Raw genomic sequence first — 24,176 nt, forward strand, 5'->3', positions numbered from 1 at the left:
GAGGATACGTTTAAAGAGAATACACTTAAGGAGGACGACGGGCACAAAGTCAACCAGAACCTTTAGGAAAATATATCTCATTTATTGAAACATTGTTTAGATAATTAACAACATGTAAGATATATGCATCAAGTTCAACCATCACAGCTTTGTATGACTTCAACCGGACAAATGGCAAATACAGTTATGATTCATGGCATAACACTAGTGGTCAGGTAGAATGATTTTACAATGCAAAATACCCTGTCAGATAGTCCTACCATCTTAAAATAAACACGTAGAATTAATTTACAGCGCAACACCCAATCAAATTGTACTATAGGCATTAATTAATATGTAGAATGACAACGAAAATACACTATATTCCCGTAACAGTATAAAATAAACAGGTAGGATGATTTTATAGCGCAAAAAAATGACGTAACATTCATGTGCGCATGCCTGGTAGGATATTCTGACGGGTAGGATGAAATTTCAGGAGATCTGCAACATTTTTCTACTGCATAAAATCTATGGTTTATCTACGCGCTTTACCTGATGAAAGAAGTCACTGCAACACTGGTTTGTGCGTGTGGCGCGCCTGTGTGTGTGTATGTGTGCACGCGAGCGTGTTTGTTTGGCACTTGGCGGGTCCGGAACGAATTCCCTCCCGGTCCGTATCCGCAGATTGATCGTCTGCGTTGCATGAAGTCAAACACACCCGATATTATCAGATATCGCGATGATTTTAAAGTCGATTATCGATTAAAAAAAATTAACACATCGCCCAGCCCTATTGGCAGCATTTGTGCTTCAGCCTTCACTGATATTCTCACTCAGCCGGTTTCCGAATTAGTAAATCAAATTTGTCCACCTCCAGATCAGTCCGCGATAGAAGAACAGAAAATATCTGATTACCGTAATTGATGGAAAGCCACGCTCCTTCAGTTCTTATTGGTATGAACAGTTTAAATGGATTGAATATAGCAATACAAAAGGTGCCATATTTTGTAAAGCATACAGACATTTTCCTGAGGTACACACCGAGTTTACTTTCACAAGAGATGGTTATAAAAAATGGAAACTCCTCCGACAGGCCTGTAACAAACATGAGTCTAGTAAACCACACGCAGTTCCGCTGACTTTTGACGCATACAGGGAAAGCCATGCACCGCAAAGCCGTGGGACCTTGTTAAATCAACTGCACGGTGATACCGTTTCATTTGCAGAGCGAAGTTTAGTGAATTGCATTTGATGCCACAATGGGACAGTACACCAGCCCATTAATTTTTCTTAAAAATTACTCCGGTTGAAAGGGAGATGCGAATTATTCCGGGCCACCCACAATTTTACAGGCCCACGTTATCATCTACTTTCTGTATCCGCCTCTGGTCTCCGGACGAATGATTTGAGACGTTTAACACTAGAACTACCAGGGCAGTCATTTTGACCGTTTTTAAAATGTGCAATGTAACAACTTTGTTGAACTAAAACCCATATAACTACCATAGCCTGACTTTTCTTAAATATATGTATATTTTGTTCTTACATTGTTGCTTTATTAAAATTACTGAACACAAAAGAGTTTTTCTACCTCGAACTGCCATGGCGGTCAAATTGACTGTATGCATTACAGACATTGTATAATTTCAGCGCTCTTTCCCGCCATTGAAGATTGGCCACTGTTGCCTAGCAACAAAATTATCTGGCGATTTTTTTTATGTTATTGCTAAGCTAAAACGTAGCTTACCTTCAAAATGTCAGCAAAAATGAAATACAGCTTTCTAAATAAGTTAGAGAATATTCTTTATAACTGTTTTTGATCTTGCTAATTTTGTCATATGTCCATACATGTCTATGAAGGTATTTACAATGCAATGAAATGCATATTGTAATATTTTATTACTTATTATATTCTAAAATTTGTTTTTATTTTACATCATTTGATCTACTTCGAATATCTGTTATTAGCAGGCTACCCAATAAGTTCTGTGATTGAAGATGACATAATACATTTTTACATTCGTAAGAATTTCAATTTCAGTCCTGATGTTTATTATTACCTATCCTAACAAAACACATCAATTTATTCATACATTTTGATTCCAGTGGTGGGTGCGATTTGTGTGATCCAAATATAGAGAAAAAAAGGTTAGATATTATAATTTCTAAAATTCACAACATGTTTTTATCTAACGAAATATTCTGCATCAATCCATATTTGTTGCTGTTTAGACTTTCAAAAATAAAATTTTCACTGCGGTGAAAAAACTTTGCTCTTCTGCTTGTCGGTGTCCTAAAACAGAACACTGGACACAAAGCGAGGCACACACCTTCGTGTGCGGCCTCTTGGCTTTGGCAAAATTATATACAAAAATGAAACATATCAATTATTTGTTTTATTTTAATCAATCGTATTATGTACTTTATGCCCATCTGAGTTCGCTTGGCACTTGGGGATGTGGTTGAGGATTTTGAAGTTTTAAGTGTGATAACATATGACAACAGACATTCAAAGATTCGTTCTATAATCTCAATAGAAGCTTTGAATGTAAATATTGCATGGCAAAAATGACATTCAGTACAGTCTAGCGGTCAAAATGACCTCTACGGCCATTCTCGTAGTGATAGATTTCCGGGAGTTCTAGTGTTAAAACGAAACTAACCGCAGAGGAGTTCAGGAAAAATAGTTTAGGTAAACCATTGCCATGGCAGTACTACACGTGTGTTGTGTTGACACGCCAGATGGAAGGGGGGTGGGGTGCGCTGCGCTGTAACTCATTATCATTTAAAGAGACATGCACCAAAACGGGTTGCTGTGAGCGTAGCTGTTTTTAACGAGGCAAAAATGGTTTTGTTTACACAGCCATTGAGTGTTTTTAAACAAAATATGTTCCAGACATTTCATGAAGACCCTAATAAGTAATTTCTACTTGTTGAAAGTGCTCATTTAATGAGTCCTTTAACAGTTTATACAACAAGTTTAAATATCTCCTGTTGTTGTCGTTTTTACATGTTATTTCCAAAAAGATTTTTATCACAAAATGATATTTAATTGGCATTTGGGAATGTCGTAGCACACAGCAAAATTGTAGGTGAAAGACTCTCTATTTCATAATTAAGTGTTTCTTTTCCATTTACGAATCTCATTATGGTTTGTAGCAAGTCAGTTACTCGGCAAGAGCTTCTAAATTACCTCTTGATTGAGGTGAGTGTTGAATATAAGCTGCCTGCTGCGAGTATGTCCTCTCGTGAGTGGTTTTCTGACGCAGTCATTGCTTCTCCATATGTTTTTTAGAAACTATGAAATCTACAAGATTAAAATTATTCATTTGCACATTCTTCAGTGCAAATTTGTTCTGATTCCACCAAATTTATGGGACATTCAGTGATGTACTGCTTTTACTATAGGTCATAGCACAGATATTCAATTCCATTCAAGTCTTATCCCTGGCTGGCTCATTCTAGAATACTAAACTTCTTTCTTTAAGCCATTCCTTCATAGTTTTCATAGTCAGCGCTTTAGGTTGTTATACTGCTGGAAAACTAGTATTTGCCCTTGAATAGAAATCTGTGGCTGACTAACACAGATTGTCCCTAAGGATTTGCCACTATTTTAGTCCATTTATTTTGCCTATGACGCCAATAGGTTTTTCGGATGCAGAACCCAATCAACCCCAGATCCAAACACATAAAATTAAGCTGATTTTGTATTTTGTGAAGAAATTTGTGAAGCTATTGATTATTTGCCTGGATACAATGCTGATGCAGTTATACAGTGTTCATAAGGTCTAAAGCTTTTGAATGCCTTCTTTAGTTGTTCGCTTTTTAATTTGGATATAGTATCAAAACTAAAGCGAATACATTTGGTGTTTTGAGTATAAGGGAACAATAAAAAAACTGTCAGATATTTATTACATATTTCCGTTTTAAACTGATTCTAACACTATACTTTATTTCATTTACATAAAAATCAATAGGATACTGTTCGTAACCACGGTTCTCTAAACATTGAGTGGAACACGAGATGATGAAAGAGAACTGTAGGTTTAGATATACAGTAGGTAAACAGGAGTAAAAGACCAATAAATACTTGATGTCACTAGAGAAAAAGAAAAGAAAAAAGAAGTGATTGACATTCAGAGTTTTTATTTGGTTTCTTTGTGATGTCTGTTTTTTTCTCACAGTAAGAATCCAGCAAACACTGATCCACTTTTACAGTATTTAACAAAATAACTCGTACTGCACAAACACTGAAAAGCTTATCCAGCATTCTTTTCACAAAGCTTATTTACTGGATTAAACCCATACAGAAAAGTACTTAAGACCAGGCACAGAATTAGAAATGCGAACTCTTTTAGAAATGAATAAAAAACAGGGAATTATTTACATTTTACAACTGTGCACTTGATTCTTAAATAAATCTTCATGGCCATGTACACAGAATGGCATAGAATCAGATGAATAAACTAATCTGACCAATTTCTTTGGTCAGATCTATTTCTTTGATAGATTTTCTTTCCAAAATATCCTAAATTTAACTTTTTAAAATAATAACATCAGTTGATGTAAATAATTATATTTGGCAGTGAATAGGAACATTTTTTCCTTCAGATGTCACCTCTGCACACATTTTTAGCATTATGTGGTGAATTGACAGAAGGAATCCTCAGTTTAAAGGAAGTGCTATTCCAAAACCAATCTACATTATTTTTGTAGAGTGCAAATTTGCCTGTTTTTTGTGTTCATTGAATACTGATCTTACAATGTAAATAATAAATGCAACAGAAGAAGTCTCTCGTGCAAATCGTTCGTGCAAACTCCATAAAGACAACACAAAAATGATCTTACTTGAAATACACATGCATTAAATCAGTTTAATTGATTTGGGAAACCACAGGACCTGAATATGAATATGTTTTTGCCAAGAGTACCATTCTAGGAACTCAGGATCCAAGACTTTAATAAATGGTTCTGCATTTAATACAAGTTAAACTCAATCAACAGCATTGCTTAAACAATACATTTATTTAACTAGGTTTATTTCAATATGATCTTTACATTTTGGCCTTTATACTCTACAGACGTTTCCTTGTGCAGGGCAATGGATACATTCCTCTGACATCAACTTGCTTGATTTTATGTTGCAAATGACAAATTGTGTATTGATCTTAACTTGTACTGACCCTTGAACATCGGTTCACAATGCCAATCAGTGGCCATGTTTTGCTGAACTGTTAAAGGTACTTTTTGCTTGGTTTTGTTATTTCCACCTAAAATGCTTATAAAGGGAAACAACAGTTAGAGCTATTCAAGGAGCTATTATGGAGTCTGAAGAAGAAGCAAACCATGAGTTTGAATGTCTCTGAAGTGTATAGGAACATACACCCCTTCCATCCAAGCACTGATGAGCACACACTTAACCAACCCTCCCTAAAGACCCACAATGTCTCCTAGACTGGTCTACAGTGTCTTATCCTGTTTTTGCTGCTGAGGGAGGCTTTGGTGGAGTTCAGGATAAACCAAGAAGCCGGTGAAAGTGATATACTTGGCATGATTACTGTAAGCACCGAATCCATCCTTCTGGTGGCTATACAGCCAGATAGTGTCTCCATACTGCAGTGACAGCATCAGACTCTGACTCTGCAAGGCCTTCTCAGTGTCGCTGTCATCATAGATCATGGTCTGTACCTCTAAGTGGTTCTTCATTAGCTTCACTGACAGAGTCTTATGGGGCAACTTGCCAGCATTAAAAGAGAAGTAGTAGGCTCCCGGCATTCTGCATTTGAAAACACCAGAGCTCATGTTGAAGTCGCTTCCGATGTTTACAAATTCTGAGTCGAAGGTGATGGGCTGGTGCTCAGGGTATCCTTGATCCACTCCCACAATGCTCTGACTCCGGCCCACAGAGAACGCCGACCTCTGGTCGTCATCTTCTTCCTCTACATCTCTCTCCTCCTCTTTTATTTCTTCCAGTCTTCTCTCCTCTTTCATACTCACACTTGTGTCTTTTGTAACTGCGTTGTCATGCTCAGACAGTATGTGATCGTTGATTTTGGGTGGCTGATTGTCACCGTCATGCACTTTGTGAGTGTGCTCTTGGTAGCCATACACGTCAGGGTAGATCAGGTAACCATTGAAGGTGGTGTAATGACCCGTGTTGCTATAGATGGCGTAACGTGGGTCTCCGTGGAGACGAAGCCAGACGGTGTCTCCGAAATCCAGCTGCAGCATGGCACTCTGGCTCTGCACTTTCCGTTCCTCTCCAGCGTTCTCATCATACACGATTGCCTGAACCTCATTACGGTTCTTCATCAGCATGACCGACAGGTCTCGACGTGGAAACTTCCCCACGGTGAAGGAGAAATAGTATGCGCCCGGAATCCTGCAGCGGAATAAGCCGGCCTTTGGATCGAAATCGCCACCGATGTTGACGTACACCTTGTCAAAGGTCACCACCATTTTAGGTCCTCCCTCCATGCTGCTGGTACGTGCCACAGAGAACGCAGATCGCAGCTCTACGGCGTCAGACATGCGGGAAAATGCCCACACGGTGGTCACATGACACAGCACGCACAGTAGCAGGGGCCTGGTACCATGCAGCATCGTAACTGCAGGGAAAGTAAAAAGAGATCAGTTCACATAGACAAATACATTTCATGAACAGACGTTTAGTAAACACTGAAGCACTTTCAATTAAGCCTGTAAATGATAGCTGGTACCCGGTACAGCAGAGCAGTGCAGTGTTGGCTTGCTCACCGGGAGACTGCATTTATTTATTTATTCATTTATTTATTAGATATTATTTATTATAATGATCTTGCTTGGTCTATAAACACCATGCACTGTGCTGTGTTTTACCTTTCTATGTTTTCTTATTTGCTCCTGTAAAGCTGCTTTGGAACAATGCACATTGTGAAAAGCGCTATATAAATAAAATTGAATTGAATTGAATTGAACTCGTTAACGAAACATCCGTTAGAAAAAACAACACGTCTTTTTTCATCCCCTGCACGATTATTATGCATACAAGTACCAGCAGAGGGTGGGATCAAAACAGAAAAGATCATTGCCTTTGATGGATACAGGAGGATGAGAGTGTTATTATCAGTCCTTGTCTTTCCCCCTGAGATAGGACACTGGATCAGCACATCACAGAAGAGCACTGGAGGCAGGGCCGGATTTAGGAGGGTGGGAGCCCCTGGGCTTGAGTTGTTTTCGGGGCCCCCGTACTATTTAAAACCATGTGTTTGTTAGCATTAGTAAATGTTTTTTTTCTCCAATGACTAACAATAACACGTGTTCATTGGTTTACACGTTTATAATGCTTGTTTTGACAGTGGGAGCCACAAGTGGTGCGTTTATAGCGTGTAGGAAGTTTCAAACATACTTAAATGTAAAATCCAATCAACATTAATAATCAACATTATTAGTCCCCTTGATATTGTATAGTTTTTGACATAATCATACAGCCCTACCATTATGTATTTTAAAATTAAATTTATTGATCCATAATAAGAAAACTACTAAAAAGGAACAAATGTGTGTGTTCTCCCTGTATTTCTCGAGGATGTTGAGAGATTATACGTCTTGGATCTAAAATTTGAGAACACCTGCATTAACATGAAACCAACAATGAGCAATACAGTTGTCAGCATTTATTAATCTTGTTTATTGTTAGTTAATGCCAAATACAATTGTTCATGTTAGTTCAGGTGCATGTTTTTAAAAATATTAGTAAATACTGAAAATAAAGATTAACAAATGCAGACATGTAATCTAATGCTTAACTAATGTTAACAAATGCAACGGTGTAAAGTGTTAAAAATATATTAGTATTCTATTGCAATTCCATCAGTAAAGCATATGACAGATCTATGAGTTTGAAATGCACATTAAAATTGTATTCATATAATGAGATGAAACGTCTTATTATGGCTTAAATAGTTTCATAATAATGAGATGGGTCCATAGTTTTGTAAAGTCTAGTTAACTGAGGTTGTGCAGGGCAAATAGGGCACCCCTCTGTTATAAATCGTTTTAAATCTTTTAATTACTTTATGACTAACATAACATCATTTTAATGTCAAATTCTTAAATGTAAATCTAAGAGACAGTTTAATGCAGCTCACAGGCCATGAATCCATGAATGGTATATCTGCAAGGTATCATCTTAATTTAGCATTTACATTTTGCCAGAGATCTCAACGTCAGGAATGAAATAACTATCTAAACGCAGTTTGTCCCTTCACGCGTCCCGTAGTTCGGTTGTTTTAACTTTGTTTATTAGTTAGCATAATGTTTTCATTTTTTATTTACATGGATGGATTTAACAGTGTTTGCGTATTATTTACAAGAACCGCTTATGGCCACAGAACGGGAAATATTAGAAATAAACTCTATATTACCTGTTTTTATTCAGAGATGTCTGCAGAACACAACACTTTTCATAACACGTTTTTTGTAAAAGCAAAGAAAGTGTAACAACAACAACAGCTAGTAGACTCTACTGCATCTACCTGTCGATGAAACAATCTGTCGTCTTCAGTGAGCGGACACAGACTGTGAGGCGTGAGCGTCAAATGGAAAACGCGGAGTGGAATCATATAGCGATGTAATAAGAGAACGTTTTTCGCGGGGATGTGAATCCTCTCTACTCTACTTCGGCTACCGTTCAACTTCGCCTACCAAAGGCGGGCGCCAGCCACGTCGGTCCGCGAGTTTCGAAGGAGAAATAACTGAAATAAAACCGGAGGGTGGCGGCCTGGCGGGAGATGGTGACAGGTATGCTCTGGATTCTCTGCCTAAAGATCAAGGTGTGGTGCCATGGGTGTAAAGAATCATTATTTCCTAAAATGCTGTTCTTTCGCTTTCTTGTCTCTCAGTTTTTGGTTTTCTTTAAGCGCGGCACTGCGATTGCGCTTGTCAGCCATTAGAACAAGCGTCTTAATGAGCAGACAGGTTTCAACTGCGGTAAACGTAACGGATAGAATCCACATATGACCAATCAGGAAACGCCAACATGACTGACGGAACGATTAGCCAATTAAACGACATCGTTCCTTACATAAGGCAGTGCTATTGAACATTGGTAGGCCAATGCACAAAGTTTAAATGAAAAATAAAATGACTGGCATATAACTAAACAAATCAAATTAACGACAGCAGGCGGGCCCCCTGAAGGGCGGGGCCCCTGGGCTGGAGCCCAGTCAAGGCCAATGGTAAGTCCGGCCTTGACTGGAGGTGACAAAACATGAAGACTGAAAATGATGATCATTTCTGCATAGCTTTCTGTTTTTAATATTATCCCCTTTGCCCATAGCACATTTTAAGCCCATAACTTATAGCATGTCTAATATCGTAGCAAACGCTACAACAGAAAACATTTCAAAATGTATTTCTCATAAATGTTATTTAGATCAGGAGAACTGCTGCAAAGTAGCCCTTATTTAATAACGAAGAGGTAATTTTTCATTCCTTTTCATATTTATTTGCTCATAGACTGGTAATGAGCTTCATTCAGCCCCTCAGATGATCAGATTGTGACGCAGATATTGTCGGTTTCAGCCCTCTGTCCTCTACATATAGAATCGTGTGCCTGGGGAGGAAGCTGTGCATATGGAATATCTCACAGCGGGCGGTGATGAGGGACACCTGGTGACTATTGTCTATACACTGCTAATTATCCATCATATGGTTTTTCTCTCTTTGTATGCACAGAGCGTCTTTAAGGTTCATATCCAAGCAAAACAGACACTCCCTGTTTTGTTGGATTGAGTCAGAATGTACATATTATAGGGCTGTGCAATTAATCGAAAATTAATCGTAATCGTCAATTTTGGCTTCAACAATTACAAAAACAAAATAATCGAGGTAAAACGATGATTGTGCTGCATTCGATTTAGCAAGGATCCTCTCTTTTCTTGTGGTATAAATCCACAGTGCACCCTTTTCCTTTACAGTGTTTCAGCTGTGCTATTTCTTTACATTTATTTTGCAGTTGAATTCACAGTTTAAAAGCCAAGTTTTCATTTTTCTATGTTGTTTTAAAAGTTAACGAGTAATCGTGTTAAATAATCGGGATCTCAATATTGGCCAACATAATCGTGATCATGATTTTTGTCATAATCGAGCAGCCCTAACATATTATAATGTTGATGGTGCCTCATGGATAAAACGCTGAAATCAACAGCTTCCGTTTGATTTAAATATGGATAGAGACACATTGTACCTCCAGTCCATTGAAATATGAATAAAAATGAAATTATAATAAAAGAGGCTGTTGCTCTTAATGAGATCTCCTGAGACAACAGAGAAGTTGGACTTCTGTAGGAACACTGAGCTAAGCTTACTAAAAATAGAGTGACCGCTTTTTCTGTGTGTTTTGGACTATTTAGGAGTATTCATGTGAAATGCTGGAGTAAATGTGCACATGTGGTTCTGTTTTGTTTTTCTTAAACATTTCATGCCTCATCTCAGCTGCACATCTAGCATTCTAGCATATCAAGCATTGTCATTTAAATATGTAATTTGCATATAATTTGTAATATCTTTTATATGATGTGATCAAACTAAATACTCTTTGAAGATACAAAGTATCCAATACTACTCTATAGTGTCTCTACTCTAGTGTCTCTATGAGATTGGCAGAAACTGCGCGTTCAACCAGAGAAAGGTGTATTTATGAAAGATATTGAAAACATAATTTATGGAATTAAAATAAATGGCATCATGGCAATTTTCTTTATTTGATGTACATTAACGAGCCTAAATTTAAAATTTAGAACACCCTTTAAGCTTGGTATTTGTCAATGTCTATGCAATACTTGAGATGAAAAGTGTGTGTTAAAACAAAGATTTGCTGCTGTTTGTGTATGTGGGTAGTTTACAAATAAATGTGTCCAATGGTGTGACAAAAACAATTTAGAAAACAAACTGTTAATAATTTATTATATATACATGTATATTATTTTTAATCTTTATATTTATAAAATAGAATAAGTGAGATTTATCTTCATTGTTAGTTTTTTTTGCTATGCCACACTATATGACACATGTACAGTATTTGTCAACTGCCCATGAATGAATTTCCATTTTTGAAAGATGAAAGTTTTTGCTAATTTGTTCAAACTGCGTATTTGTAAATCAATTATTTATCTGTATTGCTAGCTGTTTAATTGACTAACATCCATGAGAAAACAGCAGGACTAAACAGATCAAACATAACAGCACGTAAAGTGAGTGGATAGACCTTTTGCCTGGGAAACCCCACTCAGACTGCAAAGGGTTCAGTGTGTGACAGGGCTGATGTTTAATGAGGGTCTGTGAAGTATCGGCACACGCTGAAGAGCTCAGAGCCTGAGAATGTGAGCTCCAGGGTCCTGTTATCTCCTCTCTCTTTCTCTTTCCCTAACAGCCCTTGGTACCTTGATACCGCCACTCTCACCAAACCATTCAGCCGGAGCCACACACACTATTCTGACGGCACACATGCCAAATCCAGCAGCCTTTACAGAAGGGAAGGACATACATGCTGCAGATAAGAACGAGAAGGATGTGGCTTTACGAGTCAAAAGCAGAAACAGAACGTGAGGGGGATGAAACACAGATGTGTAGAATCATTGAAATATTGGGACTGAAGTCTCAACTCTGTGAGCGTAATGAGGGCTTGAACCCGACAGCTGGCGTCTACTGAACTCCCAGTAGTAAGAGGATCTGTCATTCTCCTCATTTACAGCATTCCATTGGACTCATACGTGGTTGTAAATTGAACCGCTATCAATTTAAATATTTTTCATGCTCTAGTATTTTACTTTTTAATTTGCAGCAGTCAAATTAAATAAAGTTGGGTTAAGAGTGCAGCCCACCTGCCGCCCAGTGTGTTTCTGTGTAATCTGTCAGCTGTGATATGCGTAATGAGCCGGCGTACGGACAACCTGCTGCCAATAAAAACAACAAATTTATCTATGACAAAGATGTCACGCACAGTCTATTGTTTAAATACACAAAATAAAAAAATCTCTCTAATACTATCACCTCTCCATCTCAAATCTATAAGCAGGAAAACACATTTCGTTAATGTAACATAGAACAAACTGCATTAAAATAATAAATGAAACAACAATAAACAAATAAGTAAAATAACAATGTGGGAAATACTCTGATTTTTATAATATTTTTACAGCACTCTAATGATAATTGTGCTGTAAATAAAAATCCTGTTTCCATCGATATCCATATTTAGTTTGCCAACAAAATTAAAATATCACTGATGTTTATCATTTCAGTGGACCGTGTGCATTTTGGTGGTGCATTTTTTTGCATGACCATCCAATGAAACATGCTGAGGTTTAATAGAGAGTGTGAATCAAAGCTTATGTGTTTTTAAAGTGTGATCCTTTTAAATAGTGATCTTTATATAATAAGCCAATTTTGAATGAAAGGGTGAGTAGAAGTGAATAAACGTTAGTGTTTTGATCAGACAGAGAAAGAGCGAACATACAACAGATTTCCCTGTTTTAACCCTATAATAGCTAAATAAGATAATTAATTTATCGGGTAGCCCAGTCCATAACATTTTTATCAGTTTATCAGTGATCTAAATATTCATTTTCACTTAACAGCAGTCTCTTATTGCAAGAGATTCTACACACACACATGCAAGCTGAATGGGTGTCTTTAGGGAAATCTATCTTGCAGTGCAGATCCATATCAGACCACTATCAGCAACAAAGACTCTCTCTATCTCTCCATCTCTCTCTCTCTTGAGATTGTATGCCCTGGCTTTGTCAGCATCCACCCCACGTGTGCTGTGTTCAATGCGATCTGCTAAATGTTTCCCTCTCTTGCAGCTCTGCTATCTGCTATATTCAACAACAGCACCGTCAGCATCAGTGAGAACCAGAGAGCACAAGAGAAAAGAAACCACAAGTAAATGAAATTCCTTTGATCTCAAACAGCTTTAAAATTGCAATGATACACCATGATAACTGCAGCATGTAAAAGATCAAAACTGATTGTGAGAGTTTACACCTCTAATAGTGTTTACACCGATCAGATAAAAGATGAATACAAAGCAATGGGCTGATGCGATCACCACTGCATCACAAGACAGAGACAGTGATAGAGAGATAAAGAAAGATCATATCCTGCTGCTGTTGTCCTTACCTGTGTGCAATAAGCTGTTGTGAAGTTCTCACAGAGGGTTGAGTGAAGGACTGTTTTTTCTCTTTTTCTATGACTGCTATTATTCTTTTCCCCTCTCTCTCTTTCTCTGTGTGTCAGCTCTCAACCTGCTGCTGATATCTGGTGCAGCACACACCCACACATTCATGCCCGCACACACACACACACACACACACACACACACACACACACACACACACACACACACACACACATACACATAGACTCTCCCTCGCTCTCTCTCTCCAATACATTCATTGGAGGATTTAAGAGCAATCGGGGTGCTGCAAGCTGATTGGGGGGCTCTGGAGCAGACGAACAAACGGCCTTGCTGGAATGACTATCAATAGGAAGAATCCTGGGGGTGTTGTCTGTGCATTTATGTGTGAACATCTGGTTAACAGTAAGCCAGCTTAGATATGTTGATGCATTTTATGTTGTTCATATATTTACTTGCACTTAAAGGGCCACTATCCCAGAAAATGCACTTTTAAATGTTTTTCTACCAGAAAATGAGTCGCCAGTGTGTGTGCAGAAACACCCTGTAATTATACAAATCCATCTATTCTTCTTTTTGTAATCTCCTTTAAACCACAACAGTGACACAAAACAGGCTGTTGGCGATCCCCTACCAATGTGATGTCACATTGATTTACGCCCACCCATGATCGCTCACAGATTCCGCCTTATGAGCGCGTAGTTCCACCTTCCGCCAGAGACATGCTGTCAGCCATTTTCAGGCAAGCGCAGATGTAGCCAGTGACAAAAATGTCTAAGAAACAACAAAGGTGTGCTGTTGTTGAATGTAAAATGGAACATAAAAGTCTTTGTTCCATCAACGTGGGAACCGGAGAATTTGATGGGTTCGGAGGCCGATAGCTACGGCCCCCGGGGATGTGGAAGGTCGAGCCTGGGATCGTTTGAAAGGCTGAGAGGAGACCTTTCCGACGAGCCTAGGTTCGTCCCGCTTCGACCTCGGGGGCCAGAGTTATTAACGATCGATTCCGGGCGGGACGATGATGACAACGCTCGGGAAGAATTTTCTTTTTTCCTTTCGAACGACGCCAGCCGCGAGTCGATGCGACCCCTAGCTCGGGAGCTAGAACTCCCGGTAGCCGGAAAAGTTGAAAAATCGAAGCTCCGTGACCCGGTGGTCCAGCAGCTCGAGCCTGGGCTCATTCAAAAGGCCCGGCCGAGACCTTTCCACCGAGCCCGAGCTCGAGGCATTGAGACCCCAGCTCGTTGGTCGGGAACGCCCGGAAGACCAGACTCTGGCCAGTCACCTTCCGTCGAATGTGTCTGCGGCTCCCGGGGTCGCAGCGAGTCAACGTGGGTCAGTATAGCAAGGGTTTCGCCAAAAAATTGATTCTCAAGAGTGGATCAGTACCAGCTGTTCGCGATCAAGCTTCATCTCCGGAAGAAGTAAGTATTACACATCGTTTTTAAATCGCCTTTCTTAAATAATGTGTTTAGCATGTTCGCGGCTAAACCTGAGACTTTACATTGGTCCAAAGACAGGCGTTATGTCGTAACGTTAGTGGTAAAACGCATCGCGCCCATCGGTTCAGAAGACTTGTGACCGACATAATTTCTGTAAAGCTTATTCATTACAGCGAAAGAAGGTTATAGCAGTGTCTTTCTCGGTGAGTTCAGTGTTTTCTCGTATGTCCTAAGTGCGACAATACTTAGAGCGGATAGAAACAGAGTGCGCATTTGTAAGACAATGAGGTTACGCAGAAATTGCTACTCACAACGTAATAACACCTGGTTGCTGATCTTTACATACCTGTCTGTCATATACAAGTACTCTGAATGCATGTTTTTGCCTATATCCGTGTTTATGTCTGTTAGTAATATGCATGCACATGATTAATCATCAATGGCCAACATTTCATACAGCAAATGGTCAGCATATGTTGTTCTATCTATGTTTTTGTCTTTTCCATTTAATTCATATTTATGAACAAGGCATTAAGGTGATTTTTATTGCAGTATGGTTTTGGTTGGACAGGGCTTTACAGACGTAATTGTGCTTTCTGCCATATTGCTTGTCTTGATGTCATCCAAAGCACATGCGTAAGTGCTCTACCTCCTATTTTGCATACGGGGAGGGGAGCAGAAGCTCATTTGCATTTAAAGAGACACACACAAACACGGCCCGTTTTCCATTGCAGCCACAAATGGCCATGTTCAACATATTGTAATGAAAGATATGTGGTGTATTTTGAGCTGAAACTTTACAGAGACATTCTGGGGATACCACTGACTATTTTTACATTGCAGAAAACACCTGGATTATCTGCCCTTTAAACAATTTGAAAACATCTTGATTCACTCATCCCACAGGTCACACTCATTTTTAGCCGCGAGTATATTTTCTCTCAAGACTGAAGTGCAACTGGCAGACTGTAATATACACAGACTTTAGTTTTGCAACAGCAATCCTAGAAATTTCACACCTCTGCACATAATAACAGTCATTTACTTCAGATCCCTGAGGAGAAAAATGTTACACAGAGAAAGACAGACTGATTTGTTAGCTTTTCCACTATTCCAGTATTTGCAATGATACATTTCTGTTTCAACACCTTATTTGTTTTGATAAAATTACACAATTTGACCGATTTGTTGAGCTCTCACAATTTTTCGGTCTGTCTCTTTATATTCATCTCTCTCAGTCTCTCTCTCTCTCTGTGGGCACCATATGGACTTGTTCTATTTTCTTGTTCCCAGCAGCTCCCCCCTCCTGCTCATTTTGGCACCGAGCAGATTAATCTGTTTCCATAACATTCATTCCATCCCTCTCATTGTTAGCCACGGTGAATGCTTGTATCACTCTGGAAGATGAGCGTTTGGGGAAAATAATAGCTGTGTTTTGTCGTATTTTGTAGGATCATCTTGAGTAATTGATTTGAAGGTGTTCACTCAGATGTGAAATTGAATCCATCCCTATTAGAGTGCAAAAGGCTGCTCAAGTCAGGAGGATTCCTTTGACTTCCACACGGGCCATGTGGTTAGATGAGCTTTCGTTCTCTCTCCCCCTGTGACTCAGTGCTGCTTGAAATGAGCATCTGAGGAAAACTGGTTGTTCACACCCGTCCCCAAGTTGAGTCTCCCGTGAAGACTAAACTCGTTGTGACTGAAACGCTATTATGATGAAAGACTCTTTTCTAAACTTCAGCCCCAGCCACTTTAAAGCTCCCGAGCCATCATGCCCGCCTGATCTGAGCTTTTATTTGAGCTGCTTTCCTGGAACAGGTGTTTATACAGTGATATCGCTCCAGCCATGAAACTCACCCGTCATCAGCATGTGTTTTTGGCTCACAACGGGATAGCAGTTTATCGTATTAAAAGCAGGTGTTAAAGCCTCCGAGATGGATCAAACCATATGCAGAAGTGGTCGTAGTCAGTAACACATGTGAGTCTCTTTATATACTCTAGATTTAATACTGTCTTACGGTATAAATGTGGACGACGTTAAAATCCTTCAGCAGAGTGAAGACATTTCGGATCACTATCTGGTATTATGTTTGCTTCACTGGCCTACGGCTGCAAATAAAACTCATTGTTACAAATATGGTAGAACAATAACTTCAACTACCAAAGATGCGTTTCTCGATAATCTGCCCGAATTGTCTCAAATCATGAGAAATAACGTTGAAGATCTTGACATTACCACTGAAAATTTTAATTCCACCTTCTCGGTAACGCTAGACAAAGTTGCTCCACTACGTTTAAAGAAGATTAAAAATGGCAGCCCCACACCGTGGTATAATGAACACACTCAGGCTCTAAAGAAAGCGGCCCGAAAAATGGAGCGCAACTTTAAGAAAACTAAATTAGAGGTATTTCGTACAGCATGGAAGGATAGTATTCGAAAATACAGGAAAGCCCTAATAACTTCTAGATCCGCCTACTTTTCATCACTAATAGAAGAAAACCAGCACAACCCTAGGTTTTTATTTAACACGGTGGCTAAATTAACAAAAAATAAATCGTCAGTGACTTCTGATCCTGTATATCAGCATAGCAGTGATGAATTTATGAACTACTTCACATATAAAATCCAAGATATTAGAGAAAAAATTATAACAATGCAATCAGAAGTGAAACCCGCTGAACAAACTAACTACAGCGCCCTTAAGGAGAAAATGCAATTATTTTATACCGTAGATCAAGATGAGCTGTCTAAAATTATTAGATCATCTAAATCAACAACATGCATACTAGACCCTATACCTACAAATCTACTGAAAGAGATGCTCCCAGAAATTATAGATCCTCTTCTTGGTATTATTAACTCATCTCTGACATTAGGACATGTGCCTAAAGCATATAAGGTGGCTGTTATAAGGCCCCTTGTCAAAAAACCCCAACTCGACCCTAGAGAACTAAGGAACTACAGGCCTATATCGAATCTACCTTTCATATCTAAAGTTCTGGAAAAAGTAGTTTCAACTCAATTATGCTCCTTCCTCCAAAGGAATGACATCAATGAAGAATTCCAGTCTGGATTTAGAGCATGTCACAGTACAGAGACTGCTTTGATCAGAGTTACAAATGATCTGCTATTGGCGTCTGACCGAGGTTGTATCTCGTTATTGGTGCTGCTAGACCTTAGTGCTGCATTCGATACCATTGACCACAGCACACTCCTACATAGACTCGAAAATTATGTCGGCATTAAGGGAATAGCTTTGAAATGGTTTAAATCTTATTTATCCGACCGTTTTCAATTTGTAGCAATAAACAATGAGGTGTCACGCAAATCGCAAGTCCAGTACGGTGTACCACAGGGCTCAGTCTTAGGGCCTCTGCTCTTCGCATTATACATGCTACCTCTAGGAGATATAATAAAGCGACACGGAGTTAGCTTTCACTGTTATGCTGATGATACTCAACTTTATATTTCCTCGAAGCCTCATGAAACACAGCAGTTCCATCGAATAATGGAATGCATAGTCGATATAAAAAACTGGATGAGTAACAACTTTTTATTACTGAACTCGGACAAAACGGAAGTGTTACTTATTGGACCGAAAACTGCTATAAGTAACAACCAAGAATACTGTTTAACTATTGACGGATGTTCCATAAAACCCTCGTCGTCAGCAAAGAATCTTGGCGTTCTATTCGATAGTAATCTGTCATTTGAGAGCCACGTCGCCAACACCTGTAAAATTGCGTTTTTCCATCTTAAGAATATATCTAAACTACGTCATATGCTGTCAATCGCAGATGCAGAGAAGTTAATTCATGCATTCATGACATCAAGACTAGATTACTGTAATGCACTGTTAGGTGGTTGCCCTGCAGGCTTATTACAAAAACTCCAATTGGTCCAAAACGCGGCAGCTCGAGTTCTTACACGTACAAAAAAGTATGAACATATTAGCCCGGTTCTGTCAACCTTGCACTGGTTACCTATAAAGCATCGCGTTAACTTTAAAATCTTGCTTATTACCTATAAAGCCTTACATGGTTTAGCTCCTCAGTACTTGAATGAACTCCTTTTGTATTACAGTCCTTCACGTGCATTACGCTCTCAGGCGTCCTGTCAGTTGGTAATACCTAGAATTTCAAAATCAAGTGCAGGTGGTAGATCCTTTTCCTATCTAGCGCCTAAACTTTGGAATAGTCTTCCCTGCACTGTCCGGGAGGCAGACACACTCTGTCAGTTTAAATCTAGACTAAAGACGCATCTTTTTAATCTTGCATACACTACTCTTCCATAATATAAATCTTCAGAGGGTTTAGGCTGCATTAGTTAGATCAACCGGAACCAAAAACACAACTGATGTACTTGTTGCATCAAAGAGTACAGAACAGTACTCTACTCTCAGCCAGTCTTGTCTCATTGTTCCAAGGTTACCACAGCGAGCAGGATGCAGTTCATGGCCTGACCTGATGGTAGAGCGGAGAATGGGAAGTGGGGACCTGACAAGAGCTGAGATGATAGAGCTGGATAAAGAAGGACGCGGTCTCTTGACATGTCTTCACCACAAAATTTCAAATGCTATTAGATTATTAATGATAATAATATAATTTATTTTATTATTAAGTTTATTTATTTTATTTAGCCTTGTTGTGCAAGTTCTCTGGAGCATGTGCAGAGGCAGCAGCTTTTGCCAGAGGGGAACTGGAATCCCCTGGTTGGGCCTGGGTTCTCCTGAGGTTTTTTTTCTCGATTAGAGTTTTGGGTTCCTCGCCACCGTTTGCATACTGTTTTTGCACTAGCTGCCTGACCGGGGGGGCTGCTTTAGAATTTTAAAGTTTTACTTAATTAATATTGCATATAGGAATTTATTATCTGTTATATTTTACCTGTGCTTCTCTCTCCTTTATCCTAAATATCCTAAATGTGTGCTCTCACTGAGCGTGTGTGTGTGTGCGTACTTGTCTGTGTACGTACGTGTGTGTGTGTTGTGTGTGTGTGCGTGCGCATCCGTATGTGTGTGTGTCTCTGTGTCTGTGTGTGTTGGTGCGTGTGCGTGTTCTGTGTGTGGAGTGTTTTGTGTGTGGGTGTGTCTGTCTTCTGTGTCTTCAACCTTTTCTTGTTTTTGCAGGTACAACTTTGATTGTTTTGCTTGTAGTCAATGTGTCTCATGTGCAGCTGCTTTGTAACAATGAAAATTGTAAAAGCGCTATATAAATAAAGTTGAGTTGAGATGTGATGTGATGTGAGCACATCATATTTGTAGTGTAAACGCTAATTGGTCTTGATGCTGTGAAGGGCCACCTACTCACCTGTAAACCACCCACCACTGTTAGAGCATTGAAGGGGCAGTTGCACTCTGCAATTAATAATTCTTTCTTGAAACATCATATTACTGTGTGAGAAAAACTTTATGTTGAGGTCCTCTCCTCAAAATGGAGATGCCTTTGCGATGTAAACAGGTTTACCAGGTGTAAACTGCAGCTGTTTCAGATGTACAATGAGCCACACTCTACCATTAATCAGCACTCATCTAGTATTATAAACACATAAAATCCATAGAAATAATAACTTTTTACAATGAAAGTCAAACAATTCTGAAACACAACATCTGCACCACACACTAATATTAATGTTGTGGCTCTTTAATGCCCATTTAGACTTAAGCCCCTGATGTGTTTGATGCTCTGCTTTGAAGGTGTTAGTAAGAGGAAGGGCAGTTATTTTTAGATTGAACATCCTATCTATACACAAACTCTACTTGCACATTTTGGAACATATAGGCACCTTATTTGACAGAAAAATCTGTTCATCACAGTGATTGTGTAGATGTCTGTGACCAACATTACATTTAAAATGATTATTTCAAAAACATCAGAACAAGAGCTCACTTTGTCATAGTGCTTACAAAGCCTAACTGAACATAAAAAAGCATACTGATAAAGCACTTCTGATAAAAATAATGTCATTATTTTCTGCTTCTCACAGGTAAAAATAGACTGCAAAACATTAAGCTGTGAAGAGCTACCGAATGTATTGCCTTTCTGTTCATAAGGTGAGTCATGGAGCAAGTTGTAATCACAACACAAACTGTTATTTAGCTTATGAGCATTGCTAGCAGCACTACATGAGCATGACAGCCAAGTGAAGTTAACTGAGCAACATGAAATACAACAAAAAAAAGCAATACATCCCTTCAATTTCACGCTCAGACCATGACAAGCTGTGCTGGAATGAGAGGTGCCAAACCTCATGCCTCATGGCAGCAGTCTGTGACTGTGTGTGTGTTCATGTTTTTATATCCTGGTGGGGACCTAAACCTGAATACACACCAACACACGGGGACTCGTGTCACTGTGGGGACCAAAATTGAGGTCCCCATGGGCAAAAAAGCATATAAATTCTACAGAAGTTTTCTATGATCTTTAGGTTTAGGGGATAAAATATACAGTTTGTACAGTATAAAAAACATTACGCCTATGGACTGTCCCCACAGAGATAGTAAACCAGACATGTGTGTGTGTGTGTGTGTTTTTGGACATGTTTTTATATCCCGGTGGAGACCTAAACCTGAATGCACACCAACACACGGGGACTCGTGTCACCGTGGGGACCAAAATTGAGGTCCCCATGGGCAAAAAAGCTTATAAATTGTACAGAACAATATTTTTTAAAAATCTAAAAATGCAAAAAGTTTTCTATGATCTTTAGGTTTAGGGGTTGGGTTAGGGGTAGGGAATAAAATATACAGTTTGTACAGTATAAAAAACATTACGCCTATGGACTGTCCCCACAGAGATAGTAAACCAGACGTGTGTGCGTGTATGCGTGCATGCGTGCGTGCGTGCGTGCGTGTGAGTGAGTGAGTGACAAAGAGGGAATATTTTTTGACAGATCTCCCCAGTTACGGTGATTAAATGGAACAAATTTCCACATTTGCATATTTCATTGTGTAGTCTATTACTGCTTCTTCTAAAGGTCCTGTCAATAAAGTTCAAAGTACAAGTAATTATGGTATCAGATTAGAACAAAGACATGCCTTCTTCGATTTTTGTGTTTATGGTGAGCCTTGAAATCTGCTCCAAAAATCAAATCAACAGCTCTCTGGTCAATCCAATCCATGGGGATTGCCATCCAAATTAAATGAATAGAGAAGGATACTTTTGAGAGTTTTGATTTTTATGAGCATTTGTTTAGGTCTTGATCCGATGCTCTCATAATAAACCTCCATCTGCCACAAAGAGAGAGAGAGAGATAATATACAAAAACTTAAATCCCAAAAAACAAGTGGTATCGATGGTATCCTAAATGAGATGATTAAATGCACAGATCAAAAACTCTCGGCAATCTTAAACTGTTTATTATCATCCTTAGTACAGGTATATTTCCAAAGATCTGGAACCAAGGCCTCCTAACTATAATCCATAAAAGCGGAGACAAATTCAACCCTAATAATTACGGTGGAATATGTGTAAACAGCAACCTAGGTAAACTCTTCTGTAACTCTTAACAGCAGACTTCTCCATTATCTAAACGACAGAAACATCCTGAGAAAATGCCAAATCGGTTTCCAAAAAAAATATTGCACATCAGATCATATACTCTTCGTACTTTAATTGACAAAGACCAACCAAAATAAGAGAAAGCTCTTCTCATGCTTTGTTGACCTCCAAAAAGCTTTTGACTCAATCTGGCTTTTTCTTCAATTGATTCAATGCGGCATCAGAGGAAAAACCTATGACATCATCAAATAAATGTACACGAATAACACATTTGCAGTTAAAATCATCAACAAGCACACAGACTTTCTCCCCCAGAGTCGTGGAGTGAGTCCTACACCATTTAACATATACATTAATGAATTAGCTCGAGCTCTAGAACAGTCACCAGCACCCGGTCCCACCTTACTAGACACTGAAGTGAAATGCCTTCTGTTTGCAGATGATCTGGTGCTGCTGTCACCCACAAAAGAGGGTCTACAGCAACATCTAGACACCCTGCACACTTTCTGTCAAACATGCACCCTATCAGTTAACCTTAAAAAGATTAAAATCATGACATTCCAAAAAAGGCCCAGTCATCAAAACCAACATCACAATTTCAAACTAAACAACATGCCCTTAGAACACACCCAGAACTACACATATCTTGGTATAACTTAAACAAGGCTGTATATGACCTAAGAAACAAGGCACGAACAGCCTTTTACGCCATCAAAAATAACATCATAATTGACATCCCAACTGAAATCTGGCTGAAAATAATCCAATCAATTACAGAACCAATCTCGCTGTATGGATGTGAGGTTTGGGGCCCTCTCACCAATCAAGAGTTCACCAAATGGGACAAACACCCAATTCTTCTTTTCCTTTCGGCTGTTCCCTTCAGGTGTCGCCACAGCGAATCATCTGCCTCCATCTAGCCCTATCCCCTGCATCCTCTCTCAGACCGACTACCTTCATGTCCTCCTTCACTACATCCATAAGCCTCCTCTTTGGTCTTCCTCTTGGCCTCCTGCCTGGCAGCTCTAACCTCAGCATCCTTTTACCGATATATTCACTCTCCCTCCTCTGAACATGTCCAAACCATCTCAACCTGGCCTCTCTAACTTTGTCTCCAAAACATCTCACATGTGCTGTCCCTCTGATGTACTCATTCCTGATCCTATCCTTCCTCGTCACTCCCAAAGAGAACCTCAACATCTTCAGCTCTGCTACCTCCTGTCTTTTCCTGTTCCTGTGTATAGACCCCCTGGTCCCTACACTGATTTCTGAAAGAGTTTGCGGACTTCCTATCGGACCTATTGGTTAACGTTGATAAAGTACTAATTGTCGGAGACTTTAATATCCACGTAGATAGTGCTAACGATGCATTAGCAGTGGCGTTTACAGAGCTATTACACTCTTTTGGAGTAACACAACACATCAATGGACCCACTCATCGATTTAATCATACACTAGACTTGATTATATCTCACGGAGCCGATCTAACCAATATAGATATTATACCTCAAAGAGACGATGTCACTGATCACAATCTTATAACATGTACACTGAGCACTGCAGAAATCAGCCGTTTAACTCGTTATCGACAGGGTAGAACAATTACCTCAACTACTAAAGATAGTTTTGCAAAGAGCTTGCCAGATCTGACTCCTTTAATAACCATAACAATAAATAAAGAATCGCTCGATGACATGACCAGCAAATTGGGCACTATTTTCTCTAATACATTAGAAGCTGTCGCACCTATGAAGTCAAAAAAGATTAATGAGAAAAACGTAGCACCATGGTACAATAGCAACACTCCTATAAATTAGTACCAACCATCGCCCCAAAAGAAAGGCTACAGTGTTTTTCACCTATAAAACAGGAAGATTTAATTAAACTTATTGCAACATCTAAACCTACAACTTGCCTATTAGACCCCATACCAACTAAATTATTAAAAGAGTTATTACCCGTTGCAATTGAGCCCATTTATAACATTATCAACTCGTCAATTAATCTAGGCCATGTCCCAGGACCCTTTAAACTGGCCGTCATTAAGCCTCTTATCAAGAAACCAAACTTAGACC

The 24,176-nt window shown here is 39.2% G+C and overlaps 1 protein-coding gene across 1 annotated transcript; it reads right to left on the reverse strand.

The window, feature by feature from the left end:
* Positions 1 to 4,108: 4,108 nt before the first annotated feature.
* c1qtnf4 (C1q and TNF related 4) lies at positions 4,109 to 13,343 on the reverse strand. Its single transcript, XM_057331648.1, has 2 exons — positions 13,147 to 13,343; positions 4,109 to 6,590 (listed from the first exon to the last, which is right to left on the reverse strand). The coding sequence occupies exon 2, from the start codon at positions 6,583 to 6,585 to the stop codon at positions 5,443 to 5,445; it is 1,143 nt and encodes a 380-aa protein (XP_057187631.1). The 5' UTR covers positions 6,586 to 6,590; positions 13,147 to 13,343; the 3' UTR covers positions 4,109 to 5,442.
* Between the last annotated feature and the right edge of the window lie 10,833 nt (positions 13,344 to 24,176).

This window comes from Triplophysa rosa, linkage group LG1, assembly GCF_024868665.1.
Source record: "Triplophysa rosa linkage group LG1, Trosa_1v2, whole genome shotgun sequence".
NCBI classification, from domain to species: domain Eukaryota; kingdom Metazoa; phylum Chordata; class Actinopteri; order Cypriniformes; family Nemacheilidae; genus Triplophysa; species Triplophysa rosa.

Coding starts and splice junctions, on each gene's coding strand:
- c1qtnf4 (XM_057331648.1), bottom strand. CDS start 6,585: ATGCTGCATGGTACCAGGCCCCTGCTACTGTGCGTGCTGTGTCATGTG.